The sequence below is a fragment of the Microcaecilia unicolor genome, chromosome 9 (assembly GCF_901765095.1).
Source record: "Microcaecilia unicolor chromosome 9, aMicUni1.1, whole genome shotgun sequence".
Classification (NCBI taxonomy): domain Eukaryota; kingdom Metazoa; phylum Chordata; class Amphibia; order Gymnophiona; family Siphonopidae; genus Microcaecilia; species Microcaecilia unicolor.
The window spans coordinates 150,932,608-150,946,875 of record NC_044039.1 but is presented as its reverse complement, the minus strand read 5'-3'; the positions used below and the strand labels follow the sequence as shown (position 1 = coordinate 150,946,875).

The 14,268-nt window shown below is 44.3% G+C and overlaps 1 protein-coding gene across 1 annotated transcript in view; it reads left to right on the top strand.

The window, feature by feature from the left end:
* The window catches only part of BUB1B (BUB1 mitotic checkpoint serine/threonine kinase B), a 236,482-nt gene that overhangs the window by 109,562 nt on the left and 112,652 nt on the right, over positions 1-14,268 (top strand). The window contains exons 13-15 of the mRNA XM_030213704.1: positions 3,789-3,879; positions 6,116-6,209; positions 13,989-14,263. Of these exons, the coding sequence (XP_030069564.1) occupies positions 3,789-3,879; positions 6,116-6,209; positions 13,989-14,263 (460 nt within the window). The remainder of the gene's footprint in view (positions 1-3,788; positions 3,880-6,115; positions 6,210-13,988; positions 14,264-14,268) is intronic.

Below are 14,268 nucleotides of genomic sequence, written 5' to 3'. Positions count from 1 at the left end.
CTTGGATGGTGGAGTTACTTCTTGGGGAGGATTCTTCGGTAGTTTGAGTCTTTCACAGAGATGAGCTACAGAAGTTCATTAGTCATTCGTCTGTGCTGAAGTTTGAGGAGGACGCGAAAGAAGCTCCATGGACGGTGGACCTGTTGCTGTGCCTGTCTGGAGGGGCGCTATGGTAGGAGAAATTAGACCTTTCCTGCTAATTTGCTTTCCTTTAATCCCTCCAGACTGACACAGGCCCCTCGCTAGGTCTGTCAGTGATTGTGGGCGGAGGACTGCAGTCTGTTTGGGTCAGTGTAGGCTCGTGGTTCGTGTCAGTCGTGGCTGTGAGGCATAGATTTGGCTTTACAAGCATTTGTACCATGCATATTTACAGAATTTATTCAAAACTGAAGAATAATGAACAAAACAACAACAACAACAAAAAGCAAAACATTGCAACTGAATGAATGAGGCAGCAGTACAGAGGCCATGTTTCATGCCCAGGGTTCAAGCTCTGAGAGAAAAACAAGGCAGGCCGGGAGTTGGTTCTGCTTTGCTATTCTATTACTGACTTTCAGGGGACTGCACAGGAGGGGAGTATAGGTCTTCTGAAGAGTTAGTGATTCTCAGTCTCCATCTGCTGGTTGGAGTGCATAACCCAGATGTGCCGGTCTGGAGGGACTAAAGGAAAGCAATTAGCAGATAGGATCTAATTTCTCCTTGCAGCCAGCACATCCCAAAACTAGTTCAGGCAGGAAAAAAAGAAAGCATTCTTCTCATAAGACTGCCCAGATTCAGGCAGACCAAGAGAACCTTTCATTCAGTCACCACAACAAAAGGTAAGGAGGCACAAGCAGATCCTCATTTTTTTTCCAGCCCATCAAAGTTTAGAACAAAGGAAATGTAGTCCTTTGAGGCTGTCACATTACATATAAGGGTTCTTCTTCCACCCAAAATTTAAAAAAATCCAGCAGATTCATACAGTTCCATACTGCTTTTAAGCCCAGTTCCAGTTGTAACATAGTAGATGACGGCAGAAAAAGACCTGCACGGTCCATCCAGTCTGCCCAACAAGACAAACTCATATGTGCTACTTTTTGTATATATCTTACTTTGAATTGTAACTGTCATTTTCAGGGCACAGACCATACAAGTCTGGCCAGCACTATCCCCGCCTCCCACCACCGGCTCTGACACAGACCGAATAAGTCTGGCCAGCACTATCCCCGCCTCCCAACCACCAGCCCCGCCTCCCACCACCAGCTCTGCCACCCAATCTCGGCTAAGCTCCTGAGGATCCATTTCTTCTGAACAGGATTCCTTTATGTTTTTCCCACGCATGTTTGTTGTAGTTTAACATATAAACCTCATGGCGCTCTTATACAACTTTTGAAAGGTTCATTCGGACCACACTGCTATCCTTCAGAAAATAGGCAGAGTCCATTTCACCTCTGGCTTCTCAAATACCACAATTAGAATCACACAAGACAGTCAATTCTTTTGTGTTCACCATCGGTCTCCAGAATCTGTGATTCTCCTCATCCCGATGAGAACTCTCACTCTCTTCAGAGCATCCCATGTTCCCATCGATGGAAGTTCATTCGGTGGATATAGCCCTGTTGAGTCCAGAACATATGTTGACCCCTCTAGAAGAACATTCTGTGGAGGAACCTGCAGAAGAGTACTCTTACCCCCAGTTCTGCAGAAAAATCTTGAAAGTACTAATTTCCACACAGTCACCTGTGAATAAGACTTTCATTCCAGTCTTTAGTCCTATGGTCCCACAATAAAGGTAATAGCAGTACTGGTCCATTAGATACTCTAGGATAGAAACCCAGTCTTTAGGAAACACCTAAATGGTCAGATTTTCAGGAAATTCACAATGAATATTCATGAGATAAATTGTGAGCACTACTTCCATTATGTGCCTTGGTTGAGCGTGTCCCAGGGCAGCAATCTGGACTGTCTCTCTACCCTGGTTGAGCCTGTGGTTCTCCTCCAGGGTAGTGGTGTGTAGACTGTCTCCTCCAATTGAGTTTCCTGAGGTGAACCTCCAATGTTTGGACCAGTAGTTAATTCTTGTTCTCAGTCCTATCTTAGTGGAGGCAGTGGAGACACCTGAGGTTGGGCTCTTGGCAAACTATATTTTCTTAGTGTTTAGTTAACGTCTTTCCAGTGGTAGTTCAAGGTGAGTTATATTCAGGTTTAATAAGAATTTTCCCTGTACCATGAGGGTTCACAATCTAATTTTATACCTAAGGCAAAGGAGGGTTAGGTGGCTTGCCCAGGACCACAAGGAATGTTGTTGGGATTTGAAACTTGGCCTCTCTGGTTCCACAGTGTGCTGCTCTAACCACTAGGCTACTCCTCCATCCAGTGGACAGGCACACACACTTTTAACATTCCTAAAGTGGATACTTTAGTGGCTGCAGCTACATGCAGGGTTATCATTGCCCCACCATTGCAATGGTATTCAACAACTTTCAGGATCAGCACATTGAAATCCTCTTATAGCAGGCCTTCTTTATCTCCATGTGCACTGTGTAAGCATTGGTTTGGATGTGTGTGTGGGGGGGGGGGGGGAATCTCGCACGGACCCTGTTAAGCTGGATCTAGCAGCTTCCTAAGTTTTTGGAAGTGGTACATCTGGAGCCGGTGGCAGGCTTCTAGACCTTTCTTTTGGGAGCAAGCTTTCTCAGAATAGCCTTGGCTTCTTCCTACCCTGATTAGAAAGGGGTACTTCACACATGGGTGGGAAAATGTGGGATATAAATGCTATATATAAATAAATAAATGTCTGGACTGGTTTTGCAGAGTGAAATTGGAGGCATTTGTTCTTACCTGTTAAACTTCTTTCTTTTGAATCCTGATAGAGCAATTTAGAACCCTCACAGGAAGTCTATGGCTGCCAAGAGCAAGTCCCTTGAAGTGGAGGCTCCTGAGCTCATATTGAATTTTTTCCCATAGAGGGAACTTGATCCTCTGCCATGTGCAGTTTTTCAATTTCTAATGCTCTTCTTTCCCTGGTGGGCCTGGGTAGAGGGGGAATTGTGTATGTTTTCAATTTTTATAGTTGCTAGTTTGGGTTTCTTCATTCTGTTGCTTTGACATTGAGACTGACGAGCACCTAAGCTGCTCTGCTCCTATATACTAGTGATGTGGTCATGGTGGCCATTTTAATCTGGAGCCCCCAGGGCAGTAGTGAGTGGGGTTTGCTCCTGGATGACCACTAGACCACCAGGGATATTAAGGTAGGAATGGAGGGAGAGGTTTGGTCTGGAGAGAATTATTCATATTGGGGAGAGGGGGACCTTCTCATGTGGGTAGAATCAGGAAGGGGGTCAGGTCTTGTTGGGGGCGGGCCAGATCTTGCTGGGAGGAAGGATTGGAATCGGGAGTGGGGGGAGGGAAGATATATTTCCTTCTGTGGTTCCTGGCCGATATGCAGCTGGACCTGCAGAAGTGTCTTATACGGGACCTAGCTGAATATTGGCTGGGATAAGCATAAGCTTTGTTGGACAAAACTTATCCTGTCAGCCCTAGATATTCAGTGCTGGTGTCTGGACATAGCCCGGCATTGAATGTCCGGTTTAATTTAGCCACTGATGACCAGCATGTTAAAAAGAAAATGCTGATTGCCACTGGCTGAATATTGACTGGTAAATTCCTGTTGAGCTCAAGCTTCAGGGACTGGAAGAAGCAAACTGTTATCTCGTACATGGAAGGTGCAGTTATGATGGAATTAAACTGGAAGCATAGAACTAGCAAATGACGATGACATGCACTTACTGTGAGACTTTCATCCCCAGATCTGGACCTGTGTGCTTCCACGCTCTCTCGTCCCATGACTACGTCCTTTACTGTATTTGATGAATCGCTGCCAGAAAATCGGCTCATCAGGTAGGTTTGTAAGCCAGTGTTCCCCACCTTTTTCAAGCCAAGGCACCTCTGCGTTAATAATGTTGTATCATAGTAGCTTCCACAGAGCAGGCAGTGTGATTATGGGAATTGTTAAAAACAATAACAAAAATAACTGTAGTGAAAACTGGAAAAGTTCAGCAGAGGCTCAAGAAGGGGGAAGAGGAGGGCAGATACCCATAGAGCAGGGCCTGGGTATCTGTGCACTGCATGGTGCCTGTTAATTCCCACACTCTGGAGCTCTTGATGTATCCAGAACAAGGTATTTGACTACATGTGCTCGGAAAAGAACTATTGCTGGTGTTTTGTGTTGGCAGTGAGATGGTGAGAGAAGAACCCATGTACTGCTCTGGGCTTGAATATCAGGTCGTAGGGACTTTCTTCTGTGGCACACTTGATAGGTCTAAAGGTTTACTAGCATGCCATGGCACACTGATAGGGAAGCACTGTTGTAGGTCATCAAGACTGGGGCTCGCTGATCTTGTGCATGGAAAGCCTAAAGTCCCAGATGTGGGGCTCATATGGTGTAATTGGGCTCATATTGGGGGGGTGGGGAGGAGAGAGAAATAAATGCCTTCTTATTCTGCTTGAGTAATCAGAAATCACTGTGCCATCTTCATTGGTTGTACAAAGATTGCCCTGCATATGCATTTAATTCCAGTTTTAGGGCCAGAAACCTACAATGATTTTTCTCCTCTTGTATCTATGGGAGAATGTTTCATAAATCTTGACCCTTTATGAGGTTTCTCAAAACAGCTATTTTAGTCTTTGATTAACAGGCAGTGGATATTCATACACAGATTTGTTTTAAATTTTATTTTTAATATACTGTGTACAATATTTTAAAATTCTGCAAAATTCTTTGATTATTTGTAGTGTTTTTACACATAATTTCCATATCTTAAGGCCTAAAGGTTCTTCCTGCCTTTTCCCTCCTTCATCTCCAGCCACCCCTTTCCATCTCACTCCAAATGCAGCTGTAATGCCCATCAAGACCCCTAATTCTTTCCCCAAAGTCTTCTCTGGCATACAATACACCCACCTCTCATTCTCCCTCTCGTGAGGCACACACCCCTACCTCTTATTCTTTCTTTAGGCACACACCTCCACCTCATTCTTTCTCCTCCCCAGCTATCATTCTATCTGTCCCCCACCCTCCCCATGGCAAACCTTCAAGCTTGATCTCTCCTCACACCAGTGGCACACTCTCGGCTATCTCTGACACCTCTCATCCCCATAGTACACTCTTTCTCCAGACTCTTCTTTTTCTTGCTCTTTCCCCCTCAAAATCCCCATGGCGCACACTCAGCTTTCACTGTTCCCACAAAAATCCCTATGGTGCACACTCGGCTTTCACTACCACCCCCTCCCCAAGTAGGGCGCACGCTTACCTTGCTCTGCCCCCCTATGGCACACTATATCTTGCTCTGCTCATCCTCCACCCACTCCATGGCACACTCACCTTTCTCTGCTCCCTCCCCTCTCCATGACACACTCACCTTGCTCTGGCCTTCCTTCCTATCATCCCCATGACACGCTGTCACTTTGCTCTGTCCCTCCCTCCCGCAGAGATCATGCAGTGGGAGGAGGAGGAAGTGAACTGCTGCATATTGGGTCACTTACTTCTCCTGTGCCTGCCTAGATCTGACTGTTTAGGTGAACCATGGGGTTGAAGGGGAGGGCAGAGCAAATGAATGTACCTTAGTGCAGCAGTTCATTTCCTCCTCCTCTTGTCGTGTGATCTCTGTGGGGGAGAAGGGAGAGACCCAATGGCGGCACTTCAAGCAGAATTTTGTATGAGAAGTGCAGAATTCTGTGCATTTGTGGGGGAGGGGGATTCTCTGCGAATTCTGTGCTGTGCAGTTCCACAGAATTCCTCCAGGAGTAAAGCCTGAAAGCTATCCAAGCAGTGTATGTTCTGGTATAGTAGGTACTTTGATGACTATCACATTGCTTTTTCATTTAGACATGCTGTCTGTTGTGATCTGCTGCCATTATTAAGATGGACTTGGGGAAAATCCACTGCTTATTTCTAGGATAAGCAGCATAAAATGTATTGTACTGTTTTGGGATCTTGCCAGGTACTTGTAACCTGGATTGGCCACTGTTGGAAACAGGGTGCTGGGCTTGATAGACCTTCGGTCTGTCTCAGTATGGCAACACTTATGTTGTTATGTAGTGTGCAAGTCATCTTTGTGATAAAAGCTTGTCTTTTTAGGCTTTCTGCACCTTGTGCCAGGCGTCCTCTTGTGCCAGTTTCTAAACCTCAAGAGCCCGTTACCCCTAAGGGAGGAATGATGCCAGAGGTCTTGGTAAGGATTGTAGTTCTCTTCTCCCTCAGAAAAGCGAAGCATATAAATAACTTTGCTGTTTAGAAGAAGAAAGCCATAGGTCTCTGTATGTCCTTTCAGTGCTTGTGGTAAACAGGCTGTAAGACCTAACTGAACACCGAAACTACCAAGGTAATGATCTCCTTTCTGCTGCTGTTAGTGCAAAAAATGGTTTTGATATACAGTGGAAGAGTGTTTTATTTTTGTAGCTGGCAACTAAAAAATAATAATCATAAGTATTCAGAGAATCAAATTCTAAAATAGTTGATTGGTGATGAGCATATCTTTGATTATAGAGATCACTGACTTGAAACACATGGTTTTCTGGGGCGCTATCCATCCTATATCACTATTTCCAGCAGGCAGATGGACAGACATCCTCTAGCTCCTGGATTCCTCTATTAGGGGGTCTCCTGGGCAGACTAGCATGGGGGGGAAGGGGGTCAAGGCTATATGCCAGCTTTAGGGGGCATACCTGGTCACCCTGGGTTTCCCACTGCCCCTGTTGGCTTACTTTTCCCTTTGCTTCTGTTCCACAACAGCTACTCAAATACAGCTCAAAAAAAGAAAAAGAAGAGAGTTCTGGTGGTTTTGAAGCCAAAAACACAAAACAGGTAGAAACCTCTACGTGTAGTTCAAAGTAAGAGTAGAGGATGCCACAAAACACAACCAGCCAACGGGATGAAGTCAGAGTCCTGGTGGTTTTGAACCCAGGTCCTTGGCTTTATTATTTTTCTTTTGTCTCGGCACTTGTAGAATAAGAAAGGTGTCTGTAAAAAAAAGAAAAAAAACCCCACCAAAACCCGGAGTGCTAGCAGCGGTTATTCTAATTGCAGGAGCCTGGGAAGCGGTTAGCTAAGGACAGGCTCCGGGAGAGGCTTCAAGGGGCTTTTTGCTGTGGGACCATGGTATGCAGTTCAACGGCAGGGGAAGTGTTACCTTTTTTTCCCTGGTGTCGTTCCTGCCTTTGCGGATTTCCGTTTGGCGCTGGGGGGATGGTGGCAGAGACCATTAAAATGCTGCTTCCACTACGGGAAGTGTCAGGCAGCGTCCGGTCTCTGGGGGGCTGCTTCAATTTTGCCTGCAGTGGAAACTGCAGTTGCGGCTGACTATGGTGCCTTCCGTGCAGGGTGTTGCGCACTCTCCCTTTCTGTAGGCCGACACAGCTAAACTCACGACCACCTTACCTTCAGAGCAGCTGGATCTGCTTTCACACCACAGCTCCTGGGGGGGAGGGGGGAACGTTTAGCCCAGCTGAACCTGGCCCCTTGTTGGAGGGGTGCGGGGATGGTGTAGTCTTTGTGGCTGGATGCTCCTTTTTCCCTCAATTTTGTCCTACTTCAAGAGGACAAAAATGCAGTCCGGGGTCTTTGCTGCAGAGCACCCTTGGGGCTCTTTCTCTGCCTTTGCTTGATCCTCCGGAAAAGAGGAGGCAAATAAATTCACTACCATAACCATACCAAACGTTTCCCTTCCCGTCTCAAATACATTGAAAATTCTTGGAGTCACCCTTGACCGAAATCTGACACTCGATAACCACGTGAAGAACACAACCAAAAAGATGTTCAACTCCATGTGGAAACTTAAAAGAGTAAAACCTTTCTTCCCGAGGCACATCTTTCACAACCTGGTACAGTCAATGGTGCTAAGCCACCTGGACTATTGCAACGCACTCTACGCCGGCTGTACAGAACAGAACGTCAAGAAACTTCAAACAACCCAAAATACTGCAGCCAGACTCATATTTGGAAAGACAAAATATGAAAGTGCAAAACCCTTAAGAGAGAAACTACACTGGCTCCCACTTAAAGAACGGACCACATTCAAGATCTGCACGATTGTTCATAGAATCATCTACGGAGATGCCCCAACTTACATGGTAGACCTCGTTGACTTACCTCCCAGAAATGCTAAAAGATCTGCCCGCACATTGCTTAACCTACACTTCCTGAGCTGCAAGGGATTAAGATACAGGCGTACACATGCTACCAGCTTCTCCTACTTGAGCACGCAGCAGTGGAATGCACTTCCAACAAATTTGAAAACAATTAACGAAATCACTAACTTTCGCAAATCTCTGAAAACCTATCTTTTCAACAAGGCCTACCACGAGAATCTATAGCTTGACTATAACACCTCACCACTCCACATTACTCTGAATAACACCTCTTTATAACTGTCTCCTTAGCTCTTCTTTGTCATCCTCGATCTCATTGTAATTCCAATTGTATTTCTCTATCCTGGCATGGCGCTGCCATAACAGGTCTTTGTAAGCCACATTGAGCCTGCAAATAGGTGGGAAAATGTGGGATACAAGCACAATAAAAATAAATAAATAATTTGGTTCTAGTAGCTATGGACTCTGCGCGTCGAGTTTCAAGACCCTTTTTTTCTGGTTTTTGAACTTGAAGGTTACAATCTGAACGGTTCCTTCCTTCTTGCCTAAGGTGGTGTCCGCGTTTCATATCAATCAACCACTGTTTCTCCCGTCTTTTGTGTGGAAGATTATCCACTGGGTTTTGCGATCCTGCTTTGTTTGAATGTCTGTTGGGTGCTTCTACAGTATCTGAAAGTGACAAATGATTTCCACTGGTCAGACCACCTGTTCTGAGGGTGGGGCCCCGGAAGGGTCTTGCAGCTTCCAAGGCGTCTTTGGCTTGTTGGATTAAACACACAATTATTTTGGCATATGTGCTGGCTGGTTGCTGGGCCCTGGAGGCAATACAGATGCATTTTACACGCGCTATGGCAACTTCCTGGGCGGCGTCAAGGAGTTTTCTTTCCCTGGACAACTGTTGGATGGCCACCTTGGGCCTCTCTGCATTCTTTCTGTATTTATTTATTTATTTATTTATTTAGTTGCATTTGTATCCCACATTTTCCCACCTATTTGCGGGCTCAGTGTGGCTTACAATACATTGTAAATGATGGAAATACAGTTTCTTATATTACATTACATTACAATTATGGGTTACATTGTGAACAGATAAAAGGAAGACAAGGTCAGATCATTCGCCTTTGGGGCGTGGAAACTAAAGGATATGGTGTAAGGGATTTAGTACGCTGATCGAATAATAGCAAGTGAGCGATGGGGTAGACAGTTTTTATCTGTGGGTAGATATTGAATGGGAGAGTACGGGGACGTGGATTACGTGGGGTAATGTCTTGAGGCATTGTTGTGATGTATATGGGATTTATATGTTTTGCTCCTTGCGGTATGTTTTGTCAAAGAGATAGGTCTTCAATTGTTTGCGGAAGTCTGTCAAATCGTAGACCGCTCTTAGGCTGCGTGGTAGTGCGTTCCAGAGTTGCGTGCTCTTGTGGGAGAAGGTTGAGGCATGTAGTCCTTTATACTTTATGCCTTTGCACTTAGGGAAGTGGAGGTTGAGGAAAGTTCTGGATGATTTTTTGGCGTTTCTGGGTGGCAGGTCTACCAAGTCGGACATGTATGCAGGGGCTTCACCGTGGATGATTTTATGCACTAATGTGCATATTTTAAAGGTGACACGTTCCTTAAGTGGGAGCCAGTGTAGTTTCTTGCGTAATGGTGCTGCACTTTCGTATTTTGGTTTTCCGAAGATGAGTCTGGCCGCTGTATTCTGAGCTGTCTGAAGTTTTCTCATTATTTGTTCTTTGCAACCTGCGTATAATGAGTTGCAGTAGTCCAGATGGCTTAATACGAGTGATTGTACCAGGTTGCGGAAGACAAATCTTGGAAAGAATGGTTTTATTCTTTTCAGCTTCCACATGGAGAAGAACATCTTTTTTGTTGTGTTGTTCGCGTGAGTTTCAAGTGTAAGGTGGCGGTCGATTGTTACTCCGAGGATTTTTAAATTTTCTGAAATTGGCAAGTTTAGTTTAGGTGTGTTGATAGTAGTAAATTTTGTTGTATTGTATTGGGAGGTTAGTATGAGGCATTGAGTTTTTTCTGCGTTCAATTTCAGTCGGAATGCATCTGCCCAGGCGTTCATGATGTGTAGACTTTGGTTGATTTCATTAGAGATTTCGTTGATGTTTTGTTTAAAAGGAATAGATATCGTTACATCATCGGCATATATGTAAGGGTTAAGGTTATGGTTTGATAGAAGTTTTGCTAGTGGGGTCATCAGTAAGTTGAAAATTGTTGGTGAAAGGGGAGATCCCTGCGGTACTCCGCACTCAGGTGTCCATGCAGCAGATGTGGTTGAATTTGATGTGACTTGGTATGAGCGTGAGGTTAAGAATCCCTTGAAACAATTTAGGACATTGCCTCCGATGCCGAAATATTCAAGAATGTGTAATAGGATTCCGTGGTCAACCATGTCGAAGGCACTTGACATGTCAAATTGTAGGAGGAGTATATTGGAGCCAGTTGCTATCCGTTGTTTAAATTTGGTCAGTAGGGTAGTTAGTACTGTTTCTGTGCTGTGATTCGAGCGGAATCCTGATTGGGCATCATGCAGTATTGAGAACTTGTCGAGATAACTTGTGAGTTGCTTGGTTACTACTCCTTCTGTTATTTTAGTTATTAGTGGTATGGATGCAACTGGTCTGTAGTTAGTTAATTCACTAGCGTTTTTCTTTGTGTCTTTGGGTATTGGGGTGAGTAGGATTTTTCCTTTTGGAACAGACCGTTTTGTAGCATGAAATTCAGGTGGTTCGTTAAGTCTGATATGAATTGATGAGGAGCTGATTTCATGAGGTTACTTGGGCAGATGTCTAATTTGCATTGGGATTTAGCGAATCTTTTAAGCGTTCTAACGATAAGGTCTTCTGACAATACTTCGAATTCGGTCCAGATCCTGTCTGCTGGGTGTATTCCGTCTTCAGGGTCTAGACAGTTCAGGAATGTTGAGTATTCGGTGGGGCTAGTGGGTATTCTAAGTCGTAGTTGTGTGATTTTCTCTTTGAAGTATTTCGCGAGGTCGTCAACCCCTGGTATTTCTTTGTTATTGTTTATGACAGGTGAAGTGTCTAGCAACTTATTTACAAGGTGGAAGAGTTTGTGGGTGTCTTTGTAGTTTGGTCCAATCATAGTTTTGTAGTGTAGTCTTTTAGTCTGTTTTATGGTGTATTTGTATTTCCTCCGAAGTGATTTCCATGCATTCAGTGTGTGTTCATCTTTCTTTTTGTTCCATGCGCGTTCTAGTTTTCTAACTTGTGTTTTCAGTTCTTTCAGCTCTTCGGTGAACCATGGATTTGATTTTTTCCTGTGCGATGTTCTGGTTTGGATTGGGGCAATTGTATCTAATGTTGTTGTACATATGTTATCCCATTCTTGGAGGAATTGTACAGTGTCAGTGTTTAATGGCCGTTCATTTTGGTAGACCTGTTGCCAGAATGATGTAGGGTCTATCTTTCCTCTAGTAGTGTATGTTGTTCGTTCGTTTTTGTTGACTGCGTTTCTGAGTGTTTTTCGCCAGAGGAGGGAGATATGTGCTTTATAGTGGTCTGTCCATGGTGTGGGTATCCATCTTGTGTCTGTGAGTTGGATAGTTGAATCTTGGTCGAATTTGTGTGTGATGATGTCCAGTGTGTGTCCTTTTTCGTGTGTTGGTTGGGTGTTTGGAGCGTGTAGGTCCCAGAGTTTCAGGAATTCTTTACATTCTAGTGTGTTTTTTGAAGTGTCGTCTTCGAGATGTAGGTTGATGTCTTCTATAATGAAGATATTGGAGGCCGAGACACATGTGTTCGAGATGAAGTCCATGAGTTGCGCTTGGGAGTCTTTCCATTTTCCTGGTGGTCTGTAGAATAAAATTGTGTTGAGGTGTCCTTGTAGGTTCGGATGATTGATTCTTGTCGAGGCTATTTCGAGTTGTGGTGAGGTGGATTCACCAGTAGTTGTGATGGTGAACTCGGATTTGTAAATTATGGCTATTCCGCCACCTCTTTTTCCTTTTCTTGTCCAGTGGTTGATTTTGTAATCTGGTGGGCATATGTTTTTGATGGCGGGGTCTGTGGGGCCGTGAAACCATGTTTCCGTGATGAATAGAAGCATTATCGTTTGGGTGTGGTGGTGCGGCGGTTCTTTCTGTGGTCTTGCTGGATCCCCCCACCTCTTTAGGGACTTGCTGTATCCCACTATTTGCTGTACTCATCTGCTGCTGATGCTAAGGAAGGAAAAATTATGTCTTACCTAATAACTTTCTTTCCTTTATCCCACTGTCAGCAGATGAATCTAGCATCCCTTGCTGTCTGCTGTGTTTGGAAAGTTTTGACTTGCTTACAGGTAGGAAGTGCTGTAGGGATGGTTCCTTGGCATCATGATGTTTCTTTTCTTTCTTTTTTTTTTAACCCTTGTTCTACATGTGTTGAATAAAAAAAAAAAACCCCAAACAATTTTGGATGGTTTGGCTGTTGTATTTGGCTCTGGTCCTGGTGGCTGGGACGCAAGTAATGTGGCTGGAACAGAGGGCCACCGAATGGACATCGATGTCCGTACAGGGCTACGGGCATGTCCTGGTGGGTACTGGGGCGATTTGGGGTCTGTCTTGGCAGGCTGCTTTGGTAGATGACATACTGGCTTTTCTGGGGAGCTATGAGGCTCATTTTCAAAGCACTTAGCCTCCCAAAGTTCCATAGAAACCTATGGAACTTAGCCTCCCAAAGTGCTTTGAAAATATGCCTCTATGTGTCCTATATCACTGTGTTTCATGTCGGTGGTCTCTATCTCCACCTGCTGGTAGATGGACACAATGCACCAGTTGCTGATTTCATTTGCTGTGATTAAAGGAAAGAAAAATATCAGGTAAGACATAATCTTTCCATCCATATTCAAAATGCAGGATTGTAATTGTCAATTTTCCATATGATTTTGATAGAAAAATGTATTTTCTGCTGATCCAGGAAACCCAGATCTCAGCAGGTGACAGTTATAAAACAAATACAAAAGATGAATAACAAAATAAGATGGATGATATAAAACACCACTTTAGGGCATTGGAAAGAATTAAATTTCTGCAAATCATTTTTTTTTCTTGATCATTACAAGTGTAGGCTTTCCCTCATCTGGCGTGTATCAGATGGCAAGAAGTTCTCTAATCAAGTGAGAAATGACAGTTCCCTGATCCAGTCATTAGCTTGGTCTCAGGATAGGACCAGCAGCATACTGAGCTGGAATTGCACTCTGTGTGACACGCCTCCTGATGCCCCTGCCCTGTCCTGCTTGGCTCCCTTTCCTCTTTTTTCCTAGGTTTCCTCCCTGCTCTCTGAGCCACAACCAAAAAGAGGAGACAATGGTCAGGAGCAATTTTGGTGCCTCTGCCTTCCTTGCGCCCTGTATGGCTGCACTACTTGCACAACCCTTGGTATGTCCCTGCCCAAACCTGTTGGACAACACTGCCAGTCTAGTTTTCAGGATCCCCCCACAGTTGAATAGGCATGAGAGAAATGTGCATACACTTGGAGATTCAATACAGGCAAATATTTCATACATATTCGTTGTGGGTATTTAGAAAACCCAACTGGCAATAGTGTCACTAGGACAGAATTGAGAGCTACAGTTTGCTTACTATTTATTGGTTCAGCACATAGTTTGGGGTACATGCAGTGTTTCATATGCATTTTTAGGATCTTCCAACCTTGGATTTGAGTCCTTCATATAGTGACCTTAGTGACTAGCAAAGTTAAATAAAGCTAATAACACTCATGTAGTGTAAGATATTTTTGGTATGATAAAAAGGATGCCATTCTTTCATTGATGGTGGAGGCGGTGAGGAGCAGTGCCTGCCTGAAAGCCAGGTCATGCCATTGTTATAAGTTTTGTTTTCTGTGGCTTTTTAGGATGATCTTGCTGGAATAGAACCTTTAAATGAAGAAGTAATTGTCACTGAATACAATGATAAAACCCTGTTCCCTATCCCAGAAGACACATGTGACTTTATGAGGGCTGCATGTGTGGTATCAACTCCCTTTCATGGTGTAACAGCACAACGAGTTGAGTCTGAGCCAGATTCAGACGGGACCATAAAAGAGACTGAGACACAGTCGCTCATTGAGCGAACTCCCAACTGTGAGGAATCTTCCTTCAGCCAAGCTCTTGATGTAAAGAAGCTGAGGTAAT